Genomic DNA, 26,760 nt, shown 5'->3' with positions numbered 1-26,760 from the left:
TATCTGCCCCTGGCTGCCTATCATAAGGCCCTTGATGGCTTGCCAAAACTCAGTAAGCAGCCCTCTGCCCAAAATAATTGCCCACCCCTGGCCTAGTGGGTCCCACCATATTCAGCACAGCATTATGCCAGGTCCTGTGTATCCGTGCAATAAGAAACAATCCTTACTCTGGAGAACCGAATAAACAAGACAAAGGTTTGGAGAAAGTAAGTATTAATATATACACTCTACAGCTGGAACACTGGTATGCAAAGAGTTTAAGTGACTTAACCATGGTCGCACAAGAAACTAGAAAGCAGATAGGGAATGAACCCAGAACTTAAGTCCCAGTCCAGTGTCGTAAAAACAAGGCCATTGTTCCTTTCTGAGTATGAGTAAATTAATTTGTGTTTAGTGAAAAAGAAAAGTTTTGACAAATTTTCTAATCCATGTGAGTGCACAAATCTTGATTTATACTACCATATTCCGGTAAGTCTTTGCACAGACGTATTCAGATTTGTATGCATGTGGGGGGGGCGGGGGGGGAATTTATGTACTTGCAAATTATAAATATTGCAAAATTTGACTCTGTTATGATTATTGAGTTCAGAAAGCCTAGTAGCAACTAGGTTGAGCCTTCTCCAGTCATTCTGCCCGTGAATTATGATATGGACTTGAATCTAGATCCCTAATGTGCTTAATTCTTCTCTTCCCCAATGCACTTTAAATTGTTTCCTTTAAAAAAAGTGTGCAGACCTGGTCATGAAGGTTAGCTAGCAACTCTCCAGCATATTACTTTCTGGAATGCCACAGATACCTGCCACAGATGGCAATTCTACTAGTAGGCACTATTTACTTTCCTTTTTCTTTTTTCTCACACACATGCCCATATAGATTTGCACATACTTGCCCACTTCACCTATCTATGCCTTCAAATGCAAAAATCACAAGCCTTTTTTGAAAATATTAATGAACTGAGCATCCTAACTCTTTGCTTGAAAGGCAGGTAAGTATTAACCTCTATTTTCAGATGACACGGAGTTGTTAAAAATGATTCATCATAAAAGTGACACAGCGCGGAGGAGTAAAACTCAGATTTTCCCATTCAGAAATATGATTTAAGTGGTAGACCATGCCTTTTCTCATATGTTTGTTTTCTGGGCCCAACTGGAAATACATTGTTTATCTCCCATTGTTTAGAACAGCAGGTCTCAATCTTGCGGTCACAATCCCATTTGGAGTTGCAGTGATAAAATAGTGGGGTCACACTCCTGGGGAGGGAGGCATGGGGTGGGTGTGCCTCCCAGGTATGCGTGTGGGGCGGGGGCAGATGTAGGCCACAGGCTGCAGGCTTGGGGCTCCCCACCCTGCTGCCCTCACTCCAGGGCCTCCGCAGTATACCAGGGTGGGGAAGCTCAGTGCTGATGCTGGGAGCCTCACGCCAGCCATGCCACCATGGCAAGGCTCCTCCTACCCACCTGGCAGCAGCAGGGGGCATAACTCAGTGCTGCTGTTGCTGCTGCTACTGCCTGGTGGGCAGGGGGCGCCTCACCGTGGTGGCATGGTTGGCGTGGGGCTCCTGGCAGTGGTATTGAGCCTCCCTTCCTTTCTGTGCTGGTCCCTGCTGGTTTCTGTGGAGGCCCCTGCGTCCTCCGCCCATAGGCTCCACTCTAGCCGTGCTGCCCATGGGTGGGAAGGGGTGGGGGGTGTGGGGAGAAGCAGGGCTCTGCGCACCAGCACCAGAAGGGCACCAGCAGGGCTAGGGGGTGGAGGCTGTGGGTGGGGAGCAAGGGGCACCTGGGGGAAGGGTGGGGAGCTACAGATTGGGAGTGAGGGGCCATGCTGAGGAAAAGTTTGGAAAGCAGTGGTTTAGAATATTTGTCTCTTCTACCAGTCTACACAATCAGATTTTTTAAATGGTATATATTGAAGGATAAATATGTTCTGGAAACTGATTTTAAAGCAGCTGTACTATTTGAATCATTCTAAACCATAAAAGCTTCTGCCTTGAGCAAATTATATAAACAATTGTGGAGGGTTTTGTTTTGCCTAGCCTTATCTTATTACTGGTTAGGTTTTAGCAGCGTGTCGGGGTTTATTATTATTAAAGGTCTAGCACAGTGGAATCATTTTGAACTCAGCTGCTGTACATTTCTAGTGGCTCTTTATTACTTCTGACTTACAGCTAATGTCACTTTTAGGGCTGCTCAAGATCCTATCAAGTGGCAGCAGAAAGCCGTTCCAGTGACTGAACGTTCTGTAGAGTTTGCTGTTAACTGGCTCTGGGAGCTTGACTGTACGCCAGCTCTCAGCCACACCAGCTCCACTGAGGCCCTGATGGAGGCTATAAGTGATGAGATGGTAAGCTTATCCATCACTTAAAAATTCTCAAGTAAATCCTAGAATAGCCAGTGTGAGAATTGGATTGCAAGTTTTAACATGATGAGTTGTGAAGAGCTGAATATTAATCAGAGGACATGCAATTATCTAAAGGCATTTCTTTTAAGTAGAGCTACAAACCAAGTTTACTAATAACCTGTTTATATAGATGTATTCGGTTCTGAAAACAGAAACTTGGTTTGTTCCTTCATGGATTATGTAGAATAAATACGGTCTGCAAACATTAAGGGAAAGAGAAATATCTTGCTCTCCGTTATTCTTATAGATATATTTTTTAGAGTTTCAAAGTTAATGAAAATGCTGTTAATATGAACAGTCTTCAAGAAAAGAAAGCCATTTTTATCTGCAGTTCTTTCTGCAGATCAGAGGCATAATTATATGTAAAATCCAAAATTATGTGCAATGGGTTTTAATTCAGTCATTTTGTCTAGCTGTAGTTTAGGAGATCTATAAATCCTCTTTTGATACCCAGATTTTAGCTTTGACTAAACTAGTTGACCAATTCTCTTAATATGCTAGCATAGGAAGCATACAGGATGCTCTTGCAGTTAATGCTATTTGTTTTTAATAATTCTACATTACATATTTCATTAAAGGAATTCCAAAGGATATAAAGAAGTACACCATCCTTTGAGCTATCCACTACATGCATATAGCATCAAAGAGACATTGGACCCAATTCACTGCCAGTGTAAATTTATGCCTATTTTCACAGAATCATAGAAAATTAGGGTTGGAAGGGACCTCAGGAGGGCAAGTGGTCCAATCCCCTGCTCAAAAGCAGGCCCATCCCCAACTAGATCATCCCAGCCAAAGCTTTGTCTAGCTGGGTTTTGAAAACCTCCAAGGATGGAGATTCCACCACCTCTCTGGGTAACCTGTTCCAGTGTTTTACTACCCTCCCAAATGAGAAAATTCTTCCTAATATCTAACCTAAATTTTCCTTGCTGCAACTTGAGATCATTGCTCCTTGTTCTGTTATCTGCTACCACTGACAACAGTCTAGCTCTATCCTCTTTTGAACCCCTCTTAAGGTAGTTGAAGTCTGCTATTAAATCCCCTCAGTCTTCTTCTTCTCCAAACTAAATAAGCCCAGTTCCCTCAGCCTCTCCTCATAAGTCATGTGCCTCAACCTCCAAACCATTTTTGTTGCCCTCTGCTGGACTGTCTTCAGTTTGTTCACATCCTTTCTGTAGTGGAGGGCCCAAAAGAACAAACATCTAGTGCCCATATTTACCCTTTTCCAATCATCTGGGACCTCTCCTGATTGCCATGTGTTTTCAAAGATACTGGCTAATGGCTATGCAATCTCATCTACCAACTCCCTCAGCACCCTTGAGTGCATCCCATCTGGTCCTGTGGATACATATATGCCCAGCTTTTCTAAGTAGTCCCTAACCTGTTCTTTCACCCTTGTTGGCTGCTCCCCTCCCCTCAAACTGTGCTGCGTGGTCCAGTAGTCTGGGAGCTGACCTTGCCTGTGAAGCCGGAGGCAAAAAAGGCATTCAACACTTCAGCCTTTTCTGCATCCTCTGTCACAAGGTTGCCTTCCCCATTCAGTAAGGGACCCATGCTTTCCATGATCCTTCTCTTCCTACCGACATACGTGTAGAAACCCTTCTTGTTACCCTTCACATCCTTTGCTAACTGCAACTCCAATTGGGCTTTGCCCTTCCTGACTTCATCCCTGCATGCCTGAGCAATGCTCTTATACTCCTCCATAGTTATTTGTCCAGGTTTCCGCTTCTTATAAGTTTCCTTTTTGTGATTTAGTTTACTGAAGAGTTCCCTGCTAAGCCAAGCTGGTCTTCTGTCATACTTGCTAGTTTTCCTGCACAGTGGGATGGTTTGTTCTTGCACTCTCAGTAAGGCTTCTTTAAAGTATAGCCAGCTCTCTTGGACTCCTCTCCCCATCAGACTGGCTTTCTGGGGGATTCTGCCCATGACTTCCCTGAGTGAGTTGAAATGTGCTTTTCTGAAGTCCAGAGTCCTTACTCTGCTGCTCTCTATCCTTCTTTTTTCCTCAGGATCCTGAACTTAACTCATGGTCACTGCTGCCCAAGTTGCCATCCACTACTACATTCCCCACCAATTCTTTCCTGTTTGTGAGCAGCTGGTCAAGAAGAGCATGGCTCCTAGTTCACAGTTCCAGCATTTGTACCAGGAAGTTGTTCCCAACACTGACCAAAAACTTCCTGGGTTGCCTGCACACTGCTGTATTGCCCTCCCAGGGATTGTGATCAGGAAACTTCCACTAGCGGTTTGAAGAAAGCCTCATCCACCACTTCCTCCTGGTTTGGTGGCATATAGCAGACACCCATTACAACATCACCCTTGTTGCTCCTCCCTCTAACCTTAACCCAGAGACTTTCAACAGGCCTATTTCCAGTTTCAAACTGGAGCTCTGAGCAATCATATGGCTCTTTTACTGACAACACAACTACTTCTCCTCTTCTTCCCTGCCTGTCCTTCCTGAACAGTTTGTACCCATCCATGACAGTGCTCCAGTCCTGCAAGCTCTCCCACCAAGTCTGTTATTCCAATTATGTCATAGTTCCGTGACTCTGCAAGGACTTCCAGTTCTTCCTGGTTGTTTCCCAGGCACCATGCATTTGTGTACAGGCACCTAAGGTAACTAATTGATTGCCCTGATTTCTCAGGAAGTATGAGAACACCTCCCCTGTTGCCCCTTCCTGCTAGCTCTTCCTCCAGGTCTCCTGCTTCCCCGCTTACCTCAGGGCTTTGGTCTCCATCCCCTGGCAAACCTAGTTTAAAGCCCTCGTCCCTAGGTTAGCGAGCCTATCTATGAGGATGCTCTTCCCACTTTTTGTCAGGTAGATCCTTTCTCTTCCTAGTAATCCTTCTCAGCATCCCATGGTTGAAGAAGCTGAAGCCCTGCTGGTGACACCACCTGCACAGCCAGGTATTGATCTGCAGGATGCACCTGTTTCTGCCCAGGACCTTTCCCTTGACTGGAAGAATCAAGGTGAATACAGCCTGAGCCCCAGACTCCTTCACCCTTGCACTCAGAGCCCTGTAGTCACTTTTGATCCATTCAGGGTCTCCCCTGGCAGTATCATGGGTGCCCACGTGGATGAGCAGCATAGGGTAGTAGTCAGAGGGCTGGATGAGTCTTGGTAATCAATGTTTCCTCTAAGGAGTAGCGGTCCGTGAGCACGCTGCTTTGGTCTGTGAGTGTGCTGCTTCGGTCCTGCCTCCCCCTTTTGGTGCAATGTGGGACACTTACCAAAGTGCTGGAGCCTGGGGGGGCAGGGGCTGGAGCCTGCCTGCCCCAAGTGTGGCTCCGCTGGGAGCTGGAGGCTGGCATTGGCTCTGCGAAACTGCTCTGCTCCCCTGCATCGTTTCAGGGAGTGAGGAGGCACGTGGCATCAGGGCTGGGGAGTGAAGCACTTTCTAGAGCTTGGGGAGCAGTTTCCTGGGGCCAGTGGAGCCCGTGCCAGCCCCTGCCCCAGCCTCCATCCCTGCCTTGCCTCACCTCGGGGAGGAGCCTTTGCCTGCCCCGAGTGAGGCTTCTCTGGCTCTGGGAAACTGCTCCAAGGCTCTGCCAGCTCTGAGAAGTGCTACACTCCCTGGCCCTGACTCCACGTACCTCCTTGCTCCCTTAGGCGATGCGGTGGAGTGGAATAGTTCACCAGAGCCAGTGGAGTCCATGCCAGCCCCAGGCTTCACCTAGGGGAGGAGCTTACCTTTACTAAGTGTCCCACGCCGCAGCCCAGCTCCATTCCCGGTGGGTGCCTGGCCTGAAAAAATTTGTGCGTGGCCAAACTTTTACTCGTGCGCGGCCATGCATGTGCGCACCTTAGAGGGAACCTTATCAGTAATCCCTCCATGCCATCTGGGATCTGGGCTCCAGGCAAGCATCAGACTTCAAGACAACAGGTCAGATTAGCAGATGGCTCCCTCTGTCCCCTGCAGTAGGAAATCTTGAACCACCACCACACATTGCTTCTTCTTGGTGATGGGGGTGGTCTTGAACCTTTCCACCTTGGTAAGGCCTGTCCTGTCCTCCTCCAACAATGGAGCATGCTCTTCCTTCTGTTCTGTTCTCTAGACAAACTGCTGCAGGTGGAGGTGAGGATTTCTCCTTGCCTCCAGAGGTCACACGTTTCCATTTTCCACCTCCTGGGAGTCCATGTCTTCTCTCTTCTCTAATGCTGCCTCTGGCTAGTCTTCTTCTATAGTCCCAGAGGTCTTCTCCAGCACTGAATCAATGAACTCCTCATGGAGGAGGATACTTCAGAGCTCCGCCACCTTCTCTTGTAGCTCTTTTGCCTTTTCCCTGAGACACCACCAGGAGGCACCGCTTACACCTCAGGCACCCTGTCTTGGCTATCGCTGGAAGGAACCTGCAAGCCACAGTCCCCACTGTGCCTAACCCTGATCTGGGTGGAAGTGTTGATGGTGAGCAGCTGCCTGGACAAGTCTCAGAGGTGCAAGCAGAGGTAGTGGCAGTGGCTCTGGCACTGCGATGTCCTCCAGCCATTTCCCTGGGTTTTCTAAGCTGCCTTCTCTCTCTTACTGCCTGTCTTCCAAGTGCAACTTCCCTAGCAAACTCACCCGGAAGCTGGCCTGTTTACTGCTTGTTGGCCCCAAAAGGTTCCTTTTTATCTTGCTTCTTCACACTAAACTGAAAGGCTCTCCTATGAAGGGGGGAGAAGAGGAGCAAACTGTCCTGCAAACTGCTTACCCTGTTTGCAGCCCCTGTTCTCTGGCTCCTTGGTTCCTCGGGGAGTCTCCTTTTATACCCTGCTGGGCCTGGACTGGCTCTGTCCCCTCATTAGGGCTTCTGTCAGGCCCAGGCAGCAATAACTTAGCAATCAGCACTCACTCAACCAGCAATACTCCCAGCTTCTCAGAGCACGCACCCAAAACACACACAGCCCACCAAACAAACACTCAGCAAACCAAAGGCCCAGGCAGCTCTGGATCACTTACTTTCCCTGGGCAGGATTTGGTGCCTGGCACCTCTTCCCCTTCCTCCTCTTGCCCCTAGCAAACTGCTTGCAAACTGCTTACCCTGTTTGCGGCCCCTGTTCACTGGCTCCTTGGTCATTATTTTGAAGCTCTTTTGAAGCTAAATTTAGTAGTAAAGTTAGCTCATTGTGTTTTGACTAGTTATTAATTTCCACTGGGGTGAAATTCAGCACAAGGCTCCACTTAAGTCCTACTTGAGAAATTACTATAAGTCAGATATAAATGGTGCTTAAACTTCATGCTGGCCTTCTGGACAGCAGTGAATTTCAACCTGGAGGAGTCTTGGCATGTGGAAATTGATATTAAAATTAAACTGGATGACAATTTCTGCCTCTTGACAAAAATTACTAACTTTTTCAATTTGCAAAATGTCATTATCTTGGGGGGGGTTGGAGAAAAAGGGATTCAATTTCGTCTGCCTGCAATACTATCTGACTGAAAAGAATCCTTTATCAGCCTTATGGTGTGTTGTAGATCTGGGTCTGACTGAAAAAAAAAAATCCAACTGCAAGAGACCCTCAGAAATATCCCCTAGTATTATTGTCTAGGGCACTGGTGGATCTAGGATTAGGGGAATCCTGTTTTTGCTGGTGGTCAGCATAGAGCAGTGTAATTGCTACATCCGTTACCTTCTTAATGAAAATTCATAGTGTACACTGGCAGAGTGTACACTCATCTGCAAGCAAAAGTTGCTGACTTGTAGTGCCAGAAAATGACTCAGTCTTGAGGTTTGGTTTCCTTAACAAACTAACTATTCCAGTGCAACATTACAAGAGCTAAGATTTTTCCCTACATTGGCTGTTCCTATGGTTACTTCACTTAGCTGAAACCTTCCCATGCACCCCTGTGCCCTTGGCTTACTTTCCTCAGGTCATCTCAGCCCTAAACCCTAGGTTGCTGTCAGAGGGTTGTCCCCATATCCTTTCGTTTGGCAGATTTTTTTCTGAAGTTGCCAATACCTGCCGAACATGGGAGAAAACAGGATAGTTGTAAGATCCCCTGGCCTGGATTAAAAATAGGGTAAAAGATGGCAAACTGTTAGGGTGCAAAAAGACATTGCCTTTGTGTCACCATAAAAATTGTGTTGCCAGGGAAACATGCTCCTTGTTACACCACAAGATTCCCAAAATTTGTGTCTGCAACAGGTGGCATGAATTTGTGCCACTGTTTTGCAGCAGATAGCTATTTGCTTTAAGGTAAGAGAATGCAGGCAGCTTGGAGGTGCCTGCACTCTCCAGCTGCCTGGGGAGGCACTCTCAGGCATCAGGTGCCCAATCCACATGCTTCAGGTATTCCTGTTCCCAGGGCATGCAGGTTCATGCCCCTGAAGCCCTAGCAGTGCATACCTGGTTTCTCCCATTTGGGATTCCTTGAGCACGTGTCTTCTCCCCACTAGCAGAGGAGTCCCCTGAGATTCTCGGGGCATGCATGCATGTAGATGCAGAAACTCCAGACTTGGAATGTGTCTCTACAAATGTAGTAACTTCTGGTTTCCCTGCTAGCAGAGGAGTGCCAAGGATTCTGTTTCATCCAATGAAGTAGATCAGCTGTGCCTGGACACATTCCGTTTCATTTGGTGATGTTTGTACCCTTAGGGTGCTTGTACACGTGATGTTTTGACCATGTACACATGATGAATAGTAACAAAAAATTGCTATTTATCTAGCATAATGGTGTCACCATGTACATGTGCATGCTATTTTTTTATGTCAAAATTTATTTGAGCATGGCAACTTACACCACCTCTGATGTATTTTATTTTAATCGTGGTCAATTGTTCTATGAAGCTTAGTCATGGCAGATCTATCATGTGTACATGTCGCATTAGTCTGTCAGCTCATCCAGGATTCAGGGGACTGAGATGAAGACCCATTTATGGAAATACTTCACATACTGGGTCTATGACTGGATTGCATCTGCTTTCCTCTAAGATTGTACTTTACAGCGGTACATAGTCATAGATATGCTTTCTTCATGTCAGGTACAAACACCTTTTCCTCTGCTCTTTTTTTCCAACCTCTCCTTCCTCACATAATGATTTCTACATAGTGGGTGCATCTACTTATGAAATTACGGCAACACAATAAAAACTGGAGCTATTTGAGCTGGAGTCAACCGCTCCCTGGTGCAATATCTACACATGCACATGGGACAGCAGCAGTTTGAGCTGGAGCAGAGTAAGTCCCCAGCTGGCTGGGCTGACTGGGTGCAATTTATGCCCCTGGTCACTGTCTACACATGCACTTTGGCACAGTTAAGTACTCCACTGTAAGATAGCAGTGTCCCTGACAGTACAATCCTGTGGCAGAGTTAATTAGTTTACTGTGCCTTAATACTGACACACATGTAGACTATAACACTTTACTGTGCAGCTAATTCATCTACTCTGCAATAAAGCACACATGTCGATGCACCCAGTGAGAGTGTGGCTTATGTCTGTGTTTGTAGAGAAACTTTGATGTACAGGCAACCCCCTGTTTCACTTACTGTGGTTTTGTTATAATGCTCATTTAAAATACCTACCTGGTTTCACTTAGCGTTCAGCGCGTTTTGTTATAGTACTTGGCGTGGGGGGTGGGGAAAAGTAGTGGCGGAAGCAGCGGTGTTGGTGTCGTGAAGTGAAGTGGTGAGTGGCAGCTGGCGGGGTCTAGGGTGGGGTGGTAGGAGCCCGGGGTCTGCTCCCGCATGTACTGCTGGAGCAGGTGGGCAGGAGCAGCGGCAAGAATGGGCAGGTGGGGGACTGGGCAGCATAAACATGGAGCCTGGACTGGTGGGGCCCAGGGTAGGGTGGCAGGATCCCGGGGTCCGTTCTGGCACATAGTGCTGGAGCTGCCAGCAGGTGGGGAGGAGTGATGCTGGTGGCAGCAAGAAGGGGAGGGTGAAGGGCATAAGCATGGGGCTTGGGCCAGTGCCCAGGGCTGGGGCTGGCAGGAGTGCGGGGCCTGAGGCCAGGGCCGGCAGGAGTGTGGGCCCTGGGCCGGTGCAAGCCAGCACTCAAGGACATGTGCACAGGGTCCCCTGCCCCAGGCCGCAGAGGGGCCAAGCCCGTGGAACCCTCCCATCCCCGACCTGCAGCCCGTGACCCATTCCGCTCTAGTCATGTATCCATCTGTGGGACACGGACACCATTCTGAGCTTTCTCCATGTTGGCCGGAGCCCCGCTGCCTTCTTGCCATTAATCCCTGGGCAGGCGTGTCCCTGACTCAGGCCCCGCAGATGGGGCGGCTGGGGCTGGTGGCCAGCGGGTGCAGGCCAACAGGGGCAATCGCGGAGGCAGAACAATGAGGCCGGGAGGAGCCAATGCCTTCCCTGGAGGAGCCCGTGCAGTACCTTGCTGGGAGCTGCAAGGCACAGAGCGGCAAGTGGTGTGGAACCAATTATATTTATTTTCATTAAACCCTATGTGAAAATGGGTTTTGTTTATATGCTGTTTTGCTTAGTGCTTGGTTTTACCGTAACCAATTAAGAGCACTAAGTGGAGGTTGTCTGTACAAATCTGGTAAGCCCATTTGTCTTGGGCAAATGTAAAAATATGACTGACCTGTACATTTGTACAATAAATTAACAGAAAAGGTCTTCTTTCCTAAAAGAAGATAAAGTTCTAAAACAAAATGTCAGAAAATATACTGAAAATAAAAATGAATGTGGGATATGACTTCTTGGTACTCTACTACCGCAGCCAAACTTTTGAACTTCTCTACACCAGTACCAATATCATTCTGAAAGCAGAGTGTTTCATGGTCTTGAGTGCTGATTGCCAACATCTTTTTCTGCATTTATCGTTTTTTCTCTACAACCTTTTCTCCTCCCTTACTCTGTGGAGTAAAGGTGGAAGCAGGTCCAGAGATTTTGTGTATGATTCCTCTCTCATTTAGGCAAATTTTCTATCAGGGAAATTCCACTGACTTCAGTTAGAGCACTTCTGATTTACAGAGAGAGAACACAGTTTCTACAAACCTCAGAGTCCTAATGAGAAATTAGCCCTATCACATTTTTTCCCCAGATGTCAGCACAGGACATTATTTGAATACATTTAAAGCAGCTATGCAAAAAACGAGTCTCTCTGTTGTTTTCTGTTTGTTAATATGCACAATTTGTCTGTCACAGATTGAAGCAGTTTATTATTTTGCTGTGGGTGAGGTTCCTGAGGATATGAAACATCTACTCCTTCAGAAGTTTTCTGACAGTCCTTTCCCAATCCATCCAGTATCTTTTAATGCCAGGGAAGAAGATACTATTGTTTTCTTGAAGGAACTGAGCCGCCTGACCTCTGGCAGGTATGGGGGAAAGTAACCACAATTGCAGTGGCAATTTCATGACTTTTCAAGCCCTTTCTTAGACAGAAAAACATGAATATTCACAACACCTCTGGGATCTGGGTAAGTATCATTTCCATTTCTCTTCTAGAGAAAATGAGACCAAGACACACAGTGATTTGCTCAAAATCAGTTTAACAGCTGTGATTTAAAACTCAGGTGTTCCTGCCCAAGCCAAACCTGCCTCCACAAATGTACTTATACCTAAGTTGGTTTCTCATTTATACCTTATGCTATCTGCCAGCCTGCCTGACAAAAATATGTGGCAACAGAATGATGTTATTTAATATTTTGTAGTGATACCTGGGGTTGCTAACAAAGTAAGGCCTCTGGGCACCAAGTCAGACCTCATTATACTGCTTGCTACCCAGACTTTTAGTAAAAAGGCCCTGCTTGCCCCAGATAGTTCACAGTTAAAGTTGCGACATTATACAACAGGTGGATATGTCAGTCAGATGAATGGGGTAGGGCTTAGGATAAGGAAATAATAAAGCAAACATTCTACTGTCTTGATTATAACTGGTAGCCTCTGTATCCATTATTGAAGCCTGGTTAGCAGTAGTGCTTCAAGCCCTAGGATAATAGGTGAAAGAAAGTGATAGAACTGCTTGTAAAGATAAATAATTTAAGACAGATCTTGAGAAAGCAAGAAGCAAAAGTGATGTTATCCGAAACAAAAACTACAGCTCTGAATCATGTCCCACAGAGGCTGCTTTGTCGATGCTGCATAGATGCTGCTGGCTGAGAGATGCCACATGGGCAACTTGTCCCCTTGTTGTAGGGACCAACTTCACAGGGAGAAGGGGCAGGGGTAAGCTGTCATGTGCTTTGGGGATCATGCTTCCCTTCCACCCCCCAAAAACTGGTGATTGTATCATATTGCAGCAATGACAGTGCTGGAGAGGGAGTATTGTGAAGGGGAGAAAGCATAACTAAAAATTTCTGTACTTTTGGCAAGTTGTCTTGTCATTTTTTTCATCCTAAGCCCTTTAGGGCAAAGGATTGTCTGGTCTGTTTTTGTACAGTATATAGTGTGATGGGGCTTGATCCAGGTCTGGCTCTCCAGCCACTATACTACAAATACATGATGTAAATAATGGAGATTGTAGCAGTCCCTCCTCCGGAATTCTGCTCTGTGGAGTCTTTGCAGCACTATGATAGTGCAACAGGGGATTTAGGCAGATTGTTCTATGTAATATGTTTTCTCTTGGACCCCAAATAATTTTGAAGACATTTAGGGTGGATGCTAATGGTTAGTGGACAAACATTAACACCTTGCAAATAGACAGCTATGCATATTTGCTGTGCAGGCAGCAGGAAAGCTGTCTACAAGGTGAAAAGAAGCCTGCAGATCAGTGTGGGCCCAGCTGCTCTTTGTTTTTAGGAGGGTCTGTTCCCATCTCTTCTGTGAGGCTCTGACATGATGTGCCTTGAGCATCTGGTCTCTCTAGGATATTTTTCCTAGAGATGTCTGAGCTCTGTTTGTGTCTCAGTAGTTGAAAAAAAAAAGGCAGTTGAGGGGCTCTGAGCTTACAGAAGATTATCTGATCTGTGATCAGAAAACTCCAGGGTCACCTTGGACATTTCACTTAATATTGCTGTCCAGGCTGCAATGTTACTTAAAGACCTAACTGGATGCTCCGATGCATCAAAATGCATGTCAGGAAATTTGTGCTACTACCCTTGCACTGAGGAATGTTGTGCCTTTTCTAGTGTCCTCCAGTTTCTGGTCTGACATACTACTGTATGTGCATACTAACCTTGTGCATAACAGAAATCAGTGAGTTCTCAACAGAAGTAACAAATTTGATCTGAAATGGAGGGAGTTGTGTGTGATGAACAACTGGAAAAACTAGACACATGTTCACATAATTTACCCCCGGGTCAATTTTACCTTACAGATTCCATGCATTTGCTGAGAGAACTGATTATACAGATGTCATCGAACCCGTCATAAAGAGTGAGGAGGATGGAGAAAGTCTAACTAGCTGGAATACAAGAAAATTGAAAGGAAGGGTGCCTTTAGGTAAACTAAAACAAAATGAGAGGATGTTGATGTTTGTAATTAAAGGCTTCAGAATGGCAATGCAATGAAGGAAGTTTTGCCACATGTAAAATCCAAATGGGCATGGGCAGTGGTCCCACATCACCAACTGGGAGCAGACAAATGGAAGCTCTGTACATGGAAAGGGGAGAATATATGATTATGTGGCTAGAAAGGAAAGGAACGAGGAAGAAAGGGATGGCATAAGGAGTTGAAGGAGGGTGGAGAGTGAGAGTGAAACATTTAAGGTCAGCTGTTTTGAAAGAGGAAGATGTTATGCTGGGTGTGCTGAGGAGGAGCAGTGACAGAAGGGAGAAAGGGTCAGGACAAATGGACTTGAGGAGAAGGTAAAACTTAGGAGGTGCATGAAAGAGTGGTAGAGACAATAGGCCATTTTATATCCTCAGTTCCGATACAAGCAGGTATATCCACAGGTTTGATATAAACTTTTGTAATCCCTGAAATTGAGTTTCTTTTCCAAATTCTGATTTTGACTTAATGGAATGGACTGTAAAGGAGGAAAAAGAAAAGAGAGCCCAGGGAAGAGAAGTAGCCAAGAGAAATGGGGAAGGAAGCAAAATAAGGCTAACAGAAGACTTTGAAACAAACAGAAGTAGAAGGGAAAAATATCTTGGTAGACTCATGACACTCCTGGTGGGTGTATACACCATGATGGCAGTGTGTCCTAGCGGGGACTCTCTCTAGCATACCCTGCCTGCGTGCTTCTGCTCACATGCTCCAAACAAGGGAATGTATCAGTTGTGCCAAGGCCACTCCCAGCAGCTTCTATCCAAACTTTGATCTCTGGTGTCCTTAAGGGTGACTGCTGGGGACCCTGGAGCAACTTTACCACAGGATTTTCAGGTTTGGAGCATGTGGGTGAGAGTTGGTGGGTGGTTCTTTCTCAGCAACATCCCTTTTAGGGTTGTCTTGGTGTCATGAAATGTATAAGTGTGTTGTTCTGTGGGACTCAGGTCAGAGGTTTGGTGGGAGACAAAATGAGGATGTTTTTGACATCTTTTGTATGCAAGATATTCAATATAAATAGTGTATTGCAAAAGTCAGTACAAGAGCAATAGGGAGAAAAGTCAAATAATCTTCCTACCTCTTCACTTATATGTGTGCATTGCTATAGTACTATATTTTTTTCACAGACAACTGATCCTGTCATGTGTACCTTATTTTGAAGTACTGAATGAAAAAGAAAAGATTTTTCCAGAGTTATGTCTGCCTAGAGTTGGGTCAGAGTCTGATCTTCATCTGACTTGCCCGCCTTTTCCTATGTAGGCTGTGAAATAGGAGGAGCAGGAACAGCTAGCAGACAGAAAAATTGCTCTAAGAAATGTTAGCTTGATTAGTGGAACATCAAGACCATTAAAAATGAAAAATGATTGTTAACATCATTTTAGTGGAGAACCGTTATCCATTAAGTCCAGTTGATTCCCTCAGCTTCCTGGATGCTAATGCCACAGCTGCTGCACTTTGGAGTAGAGATCAAAGCAGATAGCTTCTATCCCAGACAGAAAATCAGCTTCATTGTTTAATATACAGCTCCCAATTTTGGGGGGCTCATTTTGAGAGAAAAGGTGCATGTTGTACAGCAAGAAAATGTGGTATTGAAAGGCTTCATGATCATTACTGTGTTTTCAACTTCCATTGACCTTTGGGAGGCAGAGAGACATTATTCTCATTTTACAGATGGGGCATCTGAAGCATACAGTAGATTAAGTAACTTGTTCGAAGTCTCACAGGGATTCTTTGACTGATTCAGGAATGTAACCCTCCTGAGTTCCAGCCTGGGTTGTTATCCAGTAGGAATCCTTCCTTCCTGCTCTTTACTCAGGTAATTAATAAAGTCACTGAAATACAAAAATGAAAATCGAGAGTAGGAAAGGGTCAGACTTCTGTTCCTCATGAAAGGAATCTCCCTCCCTGCTCCCCCTCAGCCTCCCATACAGGGTTTTGAAACTGCCAGCAAATTAAGCATCTACATTCTTTTTTTCATTTAGTTCTAATACAGAACTATATAGTGACTGTTTTCTGCCTGCTACCAGAGCCTCACTACTGGACCCCTTTATGGGGAGGGCCCTGTTTCCCCTTTCCCCAGGCATCTAGTCTGTTTCAATGGTTGGCTCTGAAGCGGCTGCCTGTCTGAAATTACCTCTACACTACTGTTTTGAAAGCTGAAGGCTGAGTAGCTTTAATCACCCAAAAGTGCAGTAATCTCCTTGAAATGCATTGTCTGGTATGTCTCATTGCTTCCATGGAATAGAATTTACACATTAAAAAGGAACACAATTAGCCTTGTGCATTTATCGAGCAGTATAGCCATGGTTATGACATCATTGGCAACCAATCAAAAATCTCCAGTTGTGTCCAGATTCTAAAATCCTTTCAGAACAGAAAATGCATTGGAGACATTCCTTTTTTCTTCCATGCCTGATGTCTCTGGTTTCAGAATGCCTCTTTGAAGGCTGCAGAAGGCAATAATAATAAAAATGCTGATGACTAATGCATTTAAAATGGTTTCTTGGTTATGTGGAATAAACTATAAAAAGGAATAAATGGAAACTAAACTAGAAATTTACTCTTCTGTATCTGGTGTTTCATGTAAATTAAAGAGAGATCTTACTGTTCTGATTCTGTCTCTTTGTATCACAAATGCAACGGCTGTAAGCTCAAACTTTTCATTAGGTTTTATGGATGGAAGGAGGCTATTTTAGAGACAAACACATATGATAGTGTTCTAGGTACAAAAGGTGTGTTATCATTTGGCAAGTACAAGATTTATTCATTTTCATTTCTGTCCTGTTGAAATGAATGGGAAGTGAGCTACTTAAGAATGATGAGCTTAATTTAGCATCCTAAAACTCTGCTGCTTTGGTTTTTGTGTAGTCATTTAGAAAGCAGGGCCAAGGTACTACTAAATCTGAACGGTTTTGAATGCTCTCACTTAATGCAAAGTTCTGATTTGGCTCACTGTCATGATGCTCGCTTATCTTTCCAGTATTGATTTTCCTGCTACCCTTCTTGCCTTCATTCTATAATAATACAGTACAGCTTTATTTTGAATGACAACTCATCTGCAAAAGTTACAGAATGAAGTAATATGATTATGAAGTTAGACATCACAGAGGGAAGAAAGAATATACATATATAGGCAAAGGAGATGACATTTAAGATGGAACTTGATGACAGTGAAGGCTCATGAAATAAAGAACTGACAAAAGCTGCAGATGAGAAGGTTGTTTCAGCCCACACCGAGGGAAGGGAAAAGTGGGGAAGCAACATTATCTGAGCAGAGCTTCAAAGGAAAAAAGTACACAGTTGTTTTTTTTTTAATGGGGGGAGTTTTGAACTGAGCCTTGCAGTGAACAGGGGCACATCGTTGACTGAAACTGGGTTGAGTCAAAATCTTTGCACTGTGTTTTCTCTGCATGCTAGATAGAGCCTGGTGTGTTGGGACTTACGGAGGTTGTAGAGAAGTGTCACCTCTATGGATTCTTTAACTCACTCTCTGAAATCATAGATGAGCACTTGATTGATGTGAAGAATTTGAAGGTGTGTATCCTTCCATGTACAGACACATACAGACCTATTGAATAAGTATGTTCCAAGCTGCACTTGATGATGATGCTTTTTGTCTTGCTCGCAAATAATGACAAATACACTAAAATTCTACTTAATTGTCCATATTTATCTTGTGTTTACATGCATAGAATATCAGGATTACAATATGCCAAAGAGAAAGCACAAAAGCATCAATCTTAGCTCGGGCTTCTCTGGGAAACTGAGGTAAATTCACTTTGCTTAGGGCATCTGCACAGAATTGAGGTGGGTGGAATCTATAACCCACCTCCAGAGTACTAGCTCACCTTCAGAGCTGCAGCAGAGGCTGTTATGAGTAATAGCACAGGTTGTTATCCCTTCTTTCTATCTAGAGAGGATTTTTTACCAATGGATCTACATAGTTTTGTCTTACTATCCTAACCTTGACCTGTCACTGCCTACGAACCCTGCTAGAAGTCAGATTTAGCCTCTTGGTGAGAATGAATTTCCCTGCTGTCTAACTTGTCAGGTATGTAAGCTACCTTGTGGACCTGGTTAAGCTCTTCCATGTGCTGCCTTAGATATCAACATTTTAGAGACAACTGCAGTGTTCTGCTGCCACACTGAGGCTGAGGCAGAGATCAGCAATGAGAAAGTTAATGCCTCTGTTGCCTTGCATGGAAATTAAGTTAAAGCAACTTAAAACATCTCCTCATTTCCTTGCTTTTTGCACTGGTAGAGCCTGATTTAAGTCAGGGGATAACAAAAATAATGAATTATCCTTTTTTCTACAACTTAATTTAGTTTCTTTCTTGTTCTGTGATGTCTTTGACTTTTAAAAATGCTACTACATTTTTTAAAGCTGGGGTGGCTGTGAGTGAATTGTTACTTTTTTTGGACATGGAGTCCGGTACATTGGAGTGACTTTTGGAGCAGACTGCAGGTGGGTTTGGCATTTGGAGGTAGAAATAGAGCAGATTTTGTTATGAGTACTAAGAATAATGGGGAGGTGACTGTGATGGTGGGGGTTATGGGTATGTGTGCGTGTTCAGATTGCCCACTGAAAAATCAGCATAAAATGTGACCAGTTTATAATGCTGCACCTCAAGTTTTCCTCCGTTGTTTTTCAGCTCCCTCCCCCCTCGGCAGTGCAGAAACTGAGTATTCCCATTACCCTCTTTTCCTTTGATGGCAGGGCTCTTTATGCTGTTCTCCTCATTCCAGATCCCCTATTTTTGCCCTTCACGACAAGGACTTTGTGTGACCCCCACTCTCCCTTCCCTACTTACCTTTCCATAGTGGGAGCCTTGCATATACCTGCATTCTCTTCTTTTGTGTTATGTTCTGCATTCTTCTCACCGCCTAACATCCAATCCCAGAGGTGGGTTAAGGTGTACTGGGGCCCTGGGCAAAGACAAAATTGGAGGCCCCCTCTCCGCACGGGAGCTGGGTTGGGGAGGGGGTAGGGCTTCTGGTGCTGGCAGAGGAGGCTGGGTGGACCCTGCCAGGCAGCAGGTGGGGGACACATACCTGACTCTTCTCCCTGCTCCCCCCCCAATGGCCAAATATACACACACATAGGCATGCGCACAGACAGGTGTGCAGTCTACTCTCACTCACTCTCTGCACATGGACACACAGACATAAACACTCTCTCTGACATGAACACACATACACATGCACTCACATTCACACATACATGTACACACACATGCAGATGCACACACGCACAGATGTGCACATGCATACACTGACGTGCACACACAGAAACGCATACAGAAATACAGACATACACACACAGACACACAGATGCAGATGCATACACAGACACACATGCACACACACAGATGCATGCACAAATGCACACAGTTGGGCACACACAGAGATATACACACAGCCGCGCATGCACAGTCACGTGCATGTGCGCACACAGACACTTGCACACAGAGATGCACGCACTTGTAGATGTACACACACACATGCAGATGCACGCGTACGCAGATACACAGACGTGCATACACACAGATGCATGCGCGCACACACCCACAGAGAGACAGAGACACATGCAAACCCAGCCACACACGTTCCCCTCACAGGACCTCCCTCCGCACTCTTGATTACTCTGAGGCACTCGTGGCTCAGTCTTCCTCCTGCCTGGCCCCTTTTCCACTGACTGGCGGGAGCTGCTGCTGGGCTGTGTCCCTGTGGCTGCATACGTGAATAGGGCCGGGCTGGCTCAGGCCAGGAGTGCAGGCAGGTGGTGGCACTGGGAGGGGGGCTATGGAGCCTAAGGTGAATTTTGGCAGGCTATGGCCCCCTCACCCAGTGCCACTGCCTGCCTGCAGTTTTAAACTTGGTGCCATTTTTATCTCTCTGCTGGAAGACAAAAACGTGCCAAGTTTGAAACCACAGCTTTTGCTTCCCTGCTGATGAGGATCCTGGGGCCCTGAATTGGTAGGGGCCCCTGGGCTTGTGCCCTGCTGGCCCATCCATTGATCCGCTTATGCCCAATCCCGAAGTGAAGGATTCTCTGTGGCCCTCCTTCCACTCTCCTTTCCCCCTGGTGTGCCTCAGCACCCCTCCTCCAGTTATTGGCTCATTGTCTGTCCCATCATGCCATAATTTCCCAGTTCCCCTCATCAGGGCTTCTCTGTGGTCCCTCTTTTCCTTCTACCTATATGAATTCTCCAATTTTCCCTCATGCCAGAAACTATGTGAACTCTAATTTTTTTTTAACTGTCAAATAAATCGTCATTTTTAACACGCCATCATATGGTTGTTCGAGTATAGACAGTTGCATAGCTGTTTGACTCTGTGGCTGTACCGAATAGGTGATAGGATGTTGTCCTCTGTTCCTTTCTCCTTCCCCTTCCAGCATTCTGTCCATCCCCTTTCTCCCCCCGCAACCCGTAGGGGTCTATCTGATGCTTCCCTGCTGTTTTGGAATTGGTACGATGTGATGTTGGAAAGTTGTGCAACAGACAGGCAAGCACAGCAATGCTGTCAAGTTGAATGAAAAGCCTTTACAAGTTTAGCCAAAAAAACTGCACTGTTATTTTTGAAACAATACTCACCTGTAACCTTTAGAATAGAAATTAGAAACTGTTTTCCCCCGTTAACATCTGATCTTAGCAGAACGGTATTAAATGAAAGCTAAGTAAGAAAAAATAATTGTGTAAGCCAAGGCTTTCAAAAGATACAGCTGCTTTATCTATCCCACTGGGCTCCTGGATGGGCCTGGCATTTGGGGGCAGGGTGGAATGGGGGCAGATCCTTCTACTGCAATCCAGAGTATGAGCACCTGCTGGGGACATGTTTTGGTGGTTGGATGGAGGGTAGGTGGCTGTGTTATCCCTCGTGCCCATGCTGCTCACGCTGCCACTGGAGGTGAGTTTGGATCTGGTGCATGAGACTCCTAGAAGTCTGGATCCACCCCAAGGCACCAAGGGAGCATAAAGGAAATAAGAGGATTGCTTTTCCATGGTGGGACTCCAGCTCTAGATGACACTGCTATCATTTAACTGAAATCAGACCTGATGATCTTGTAAGGTCCCTTCCCACCTCTAACATCTATGAATCCCTAACATCTATGAAACAACCACAGTAAATCAGAAAAGAACTAGATTTCAATTAAACTTTCTCTTTCCTACTGCCAGGAGTGAGTAAATGTGAAAGTGCAATTCCCTCGGGTGGCATGTACTTGTTTCTAGTATAACCACATGGCAGGCTTTGGACAGCATGGAGAAAGGTCTTGTTTTGAAACGGAACTCCTTGAGTCATTGCACAGAGACAGTTGAACTGACAAACATTTATGCGGCAGTCGGTCAGTCTTTGATTCCTCCTCCACCCCCCCACAGATTGCTTCCTGGAGCCAGGCCTGCTGCTGATAATAAAAATGAGCACCAGCAGAAGAACTGTTGCAGGCTATTAATATTTGGGGGAAAACGGATGTTGAGATGTGGTCAGGGAGAATCAGCCACACAGGTGGGGGCAAGAAAGAGGAGGAATGACAGAACAACATGATTTGAAATTGTTGGGAAACCATTCCTTTAGAGGCTATTGATATTATTATGTTTTGTCCGCATGTGATATGGAAGGGTAGTTCCTAGAGGAGCAGCTTTTCTCTCCCAGGGCTCCTTAGAGGGAGAAAAATGAATGTTGACGTGAGAGTGCACCTGAGAATTTGGTGGGCAGGGCAGGAAAAAAGGAGAGGTGTATCCTCCCAACTTGGAGAGACTGGTGGGTTAGGACCTATTGGTCTTGGGTCCAAGAAACTGGTTGTTGCTGGGGTGAAAAACATTCTAATTTACTTAAGTGTAGCAATAGGCCTCTGCTGGCAAGTATCTTTGTCACCAGATGCATTTTGCCATTCAACATGTATGCCATGTATGCCATTTTACTTCATAATGGACTATCCAAAAGGAGAGAAGTGAAAATGTAAATATTGTATTATATAAAGTTTAGTCCATGTAGCATATTGAAGACATTATGAATGTGTCCACAATGCAGAATGTTTGAAGATTCATAATGTGAAATTGGGCAGAACCAAAGTAAAACTATAAAGCCAGCAGGAAATGTAAAAAATGGCTAATTAAGAAGAAGAGGTTTGATCTTTCAGTTTATTCAAGTAAGATTTAAAACCTGCACAAAATTAACTCTGGATTCCTTTCGTAAAATTCAGTCATATAGGAAGGAAGTAGTTTTTTTGTCCTTCATACAGCAATTGAAAAAGTCTCAGCTTAAGCTGCATTTTTCAGCAAAACCTTAAATATGGAGCCATGTCCAGTGCCTCCATAAATATAAATTACCATATTTGTGGCTTTATTTCTGTGCTGTTACAGCAGATACACGTTTAATAGCCTGTTACTTGTAGTTGATTGTGAACTTCTAGCTTATTATTTTCTTATGGAAGTCTTCCAGAATTTAGCCAATTATCATATTTTAAGTGTATATGTGTTTGTTAACGAAAAAGAAAAGAATATCTTTCTAGTCAGCCTAAGATTCTTATGGGTTTTGTACAGAATATTTATTTTTATTGAATATTTAAGGTTGTGGTGGCAGAATTTTTATTTTCTTCTTTTTAAATTCTGTGCTGTGGAATCTTTTGTTTCACTTAAGCTTTTTTCTAATTTAGAGGATGTCAATTTTCGTTTTAACTTGTGTTGGCTAAAGGAGATTTTTCGAAGTACAGGAGGATCCCAGGAGATGGCAGTGTGCAGTAGCACATTACACACAGGTTGCATGGAAATTAACTGCATTCTGCATTTCACATTTAAAATGGAGTCCCTGTATTTGCAAACTATATATGCATTTTTCATTTAAGGAAATTTTAAGTTGCTTATTGAAAACACACAATTATTTGGTGTTGGCTAACTGATTTGCTTACTTTAGTTGAGATGGGGTTGCATATCATATAAATGGCATATTATGTATTTGCTTGGGACTGAACTAATGGATTTTAAGTATGGTTTTACTAATTCAGTGTTTAATGTGTAATGTTCCATTAGGCTACCTATCTGCTTTTGCAGACAGGAGTATTTGGGATTTAGTCCTTTATATTTTTCACTGTTACAGTATGTTGTTCTCCCATCTGATCCATATTCCAATATTAAGTCCTGAGACCACTTTTATTCTTTGTAATTAATTCACAGTGGTATACAAACTCAAAACAGAAGTATATGCTGTCTTTCTCCCCTTGTTTTAACTTGTGGCTTTGCATAATTTAATTACACTAAATATACTTGTTGAGATTTTACTGTATGGTCGAAGTGGTACTTGAATTTTTAAACTCATCTTGGGTTCTCCACTGAATTAACTTATTTCATTGACACTGGTGGGACTAGATAGGACTACAGTAAAGATTGTGTTGAGCATGAGCAGGGTTTGAAATCACTTTGTTAGGATGAAGACAATTTTGTGTTGTGCTGACATGGCATCACCTACCCTTCAGGGACAGATTTAATTTTTGATAAAGGTACAAGTACATCTTTGCACTACTGGTAAGAATTTGAAGGAGTTGAAACTATCTGCTGGCTGGATCTAATGTTCTGACCATCACTTATCTTATAAATATCTTTCTCATAGGAAGGCTGATTCACACATATGCAATAACACAGTTTCAATCCAGCCCAGAACAGAAGAGGGTTGGATTGTTCCCCTTTTTGCATGAAACTAATCTAGAATTCTCTTGTGGACTTTCCCTACAGTTGTTCACTAATGTGAAGGAAAATATGCCTTTTCTCTGTAGAACAGAGCATGACCAAACACCACAAGTTAAGCACCGCTAAATCAAGCTGAACAAATTATCGGAAAGTCTCCCCATGGAGGAGAGAATCTATATGTATCTTTGTGTAAACTTTTGGTCCCCAAGCTTCTTCACTCTCTAACATTGTGGCTAAAGTGGAGCTTTGTTACTGGGGGTCCTCTTTTGGTGGGTTTTTTGTTTAGCTGTTTTAAGGGGTAAGTTTATAATTACAAAAGGGACAGGTTAATGAAATAGTACAAAGGGGGTTCAGCTAACATAAACCTGAAGGCAGGATTTGTCTCAAAGCATCAGGTGTGTGCATTTTTCCTTTCATAGTTGCTGGTGTCAGAGAAGATGTCTTTCTGGTCTGGAAAGAATTGGAAGAGGCCAGGAGTACGCTGAAGCAAGTTCAGAGTATTTTAACAGTGTCTGACCAACCTATTTCTGGAGAAGGTATTATTTATATTTTTCTAGATAGATACTGCTGTGCTTATTATTAATGGACTTCATTTCAGGACGCTGTGAATAGTTGTTAGTTTAGGGATATTCTTTTGTTCAGCAAAAACAGTAAGATCAGTTCCGGAGGGATGATTGTCTTATAATGTTTGACATTCATTTTGTAAGAAGCAAGAATTATGTTGTGACTAATACAATTTAATTTTAAATCCTCATTGCTTTGAATTTACTTGAACTATACTAAATTAGCCCTTCTGAAAAATGAGTATCTTCCCTTTGGGGTTGCCTTTTGGTAGCGGCCAGGGTGAGGACGGAAGGTCTTTTGTTTCCTTTTCCTTTTGTTTATTAGGGTACCTGGGGTTTGGTGCTGTGTTTGTTTGGGTGAGGTGGAGGAGTCAGGCATGTTTTTGGGGAGAGAAGTGACAGCTGTAGCTTCTGCACAGGATAGAGGGTGTGGGCTTGGAGGACATGTTGGGGAAGGATGGGGAAATCTCTCCTGGGGTGAGGCAGGGTGGTAGGAATTGGTAGCTGGGCAGTGGGGGATAAATGGGAAATGGTTTCTATATCTGGATGTGACTGTGGATTGGGAAGTACGGTTGGGACTGGTGGGAGGGTTTATTTATGCAGGCGTATGGGCAGGGAGGCAGTGGTTGGGGGAGGGGTGGAGTTGGAGTTGGCATTCATAGAATCATAGAAAATTAGGGTTGGAAGGGGCGTTCACCTAGCCCAGTGGTTCTCAACCTTTTTCACACTGAGAACCATTAGCATAATTATCAGCTTGCTGTGACCCGCAGTCCCCTAGTCCCGACCCACACAGTCTCTCTCTTTCTCTCTTCCCCCTCCTTTGACTGCTGCATCTGGTCCCCTCCCTCCCTCCCTTTCTGGCTTCTGGGGCTGCTTTTACAATGCATGCTCACCAGGTCCTTGACTGCCCGCTGGCTCCATGCAGACTGCCAGCATCGCAGCCTGCAAGGGGAAACCATGCAATTCCCTTGGACCTCCCTGTGACCCTTTACAATATTCTTGCAACCCACTTTTGGGTCATGACCCATGGGTTGAGAAACGCTGATCTAGTCCAACTGCCTGCTTAAAGCAGGACCACCCCACCTATCATGTCCCAGCCAAGGCTTTGTCTATGGAATCATAGAAAATCACAGTGTTGGCTGGGGAATCTTAACTTTGGGTTGCTTGTTTACAGGAAGCCACTCTGAGGCTTTAGAATGGGAGGATATAAACAAAAAGTAAATAAGCAATACTAGTTATTATTATCGGCAAAATTGGGAGCGATATCTATAGTTAAGGTTACCTAACGCTTCCCCTGCAAGTTCTTATTTACAGTTGCTTCTAATTCTGTTAAAGATGAATTGCCGATACTGAAATCTGTCATGAATACTGACATTTATTTTCTGCCTTTAGATAATGTCTGTGAAAATGTTTCAAAGGTTTAAAAAATAAATAGTTTCCTAAGCTGTTTCTCTGAACAGCTGTAGCATCTCAGGATTGAAGCAAGGGCTTAAAACTTGATGGGGAATAGCTATGCAATTCAGCTGCACTCTGAAAATTCATCTACATTTAACCAAATTATAAATCCCCGAAAGTTGACATTTGCACACACTTAAGCTTTATCTTCACTGGACAGAGTTAAATCCAAAGAAATCATGAGTGTTGCCCCAAACTTTATTTGTGTACACATGGTAAGAGTCAGATCCCAAAAATTATGTAGACATTCCAGGACTGACTATTGCAGCGCCCAGGGTGCATCCCGGTGAGTGCACACATGTGGTATGTGACATCACAGACTTATCTGCAGCATCACACACTGCACATGCAGGCATTGCCCAAGCTCCTAATATGTAGCAAGAGATCCCTCTGTCAAAAAAACCCACAGTGGAAAAAAGCAGGGCAGCGCATGTGGCAGTAACATGCACCACCTGAAACCAGAGCCTGGCCTGGCTGGAGCCATGCTCTGGCTGGTGGCCAGGCTCCCTGCTACTGGATTGCCGCTGCTGGAGCCCTGGGAGGCCCCCAGGTCCCCAGGTAAGGCTGCTGGAACCAGTTCAGCCTCTTCTACCCCACCTGGGGCAACTTGCCACATGCCAGGTGTTCCCTAGGGGCAAGTAGCAGTGGCACATATTGTACCACTGTTGTTTATCCCCAGGGAACTGCACGTGCCTGCATGTCTGGATCTGGCCCCAGATTCTAAGCTCCCTGTACAGTGCAGGAGAGTCTGGCATCCAAAACAGGCAGTCAGCTGAGCAGGAAGCTGGTTGGAGGAAGAAACCCTGAAGGCAGGGCTGTGTCTTGAATCCTCCTCCTTTTCTATGCTCAGGTGCTGCCAAAAGGTGCCTCCTTTCAGTTGGAATTCACAGGCCAGAATCCTGCCCTCAAAGTAGGCACCTATGAATTAAAAAAACAACACGAGCCTGACACGAGGGAAACTTGCTGGCAACTTGAGAGTCTCTGCTCCCAAGTATAGGGGGTGGAGAGTTTTCCAGCAAAAATACCTAAAAGAATTGTTTACCATGATAAAACATAATTTCCCAGTCCTGTTCTGAGAAACACCAAAGCTGTTTTAGCAAAACATCCCTCCTTAAAAACTCAGTTTTAGGCAGAATTGTAGCCTGGAAAATTTCAGACCACATGGTTTCATTTTTGGCAGAGTTACAAGCAACTGACCAGGACTGGGGACGATAATTATACACAAACTGGTGTAAGTGTCCCAGATGCCCTCTGGATTCAAGTTAACTCACAGTTCTGCCACATCCCAGGATGCTTTG

At 44.7% G+C, this 26,760-nt stretch overlaps 1 protein-coding gene across 1 annotated transcript in view; it reads left to right on the top strand.

Moving 5' to 3' along the window:
- VWA3B (von Willebrand factor A domain containing 3B) overlaps positions 1-26,760 on the top strand; it is a 134,405-nt gene that overhangs the window by 8,456 nt on the left and 99,189 nt on the right. The window contains exons 6-9 of the mRNA XM_090064991.1: positions 2,181-2,340; positions 11,482-11,651; positions 13,592-13,716; positions 23,864-23,980. Of these exons, the coding sequence (XP_089921117.1) occupies positions 2,181-2,340; positions 11,482-11,651; positions 13,592-13,716; positions 23,864-23,980 (572 nt within the window). The remainder of the gene's footprint in view (positions 1-2,180; positions 2,341-11,481; positions 11,652-13,591; positions 13,717-23,863; positions 23,981-26,760) is intronic.

The sequence above is a fragment of the Crocodylus siamensis genome, chromosome 1, assembly GCF_052110815.1.
Source record: "Crocodylus siamensis isolate JL-2025a chromosome 1, ASM5211081v1, whole genome shotgun sequence".
Lineage (NCBI taxonomy): Eukaryota > Metazoa > Chordata > Crocodylia > Crocodylidae > Crocodylus > Crocodylus siamensis.
The sequence above is the reverse complement of the archived record's forward strand: the minus strand, read 5'-3'. Positions and strand labels throughout refer to the sequence as shown.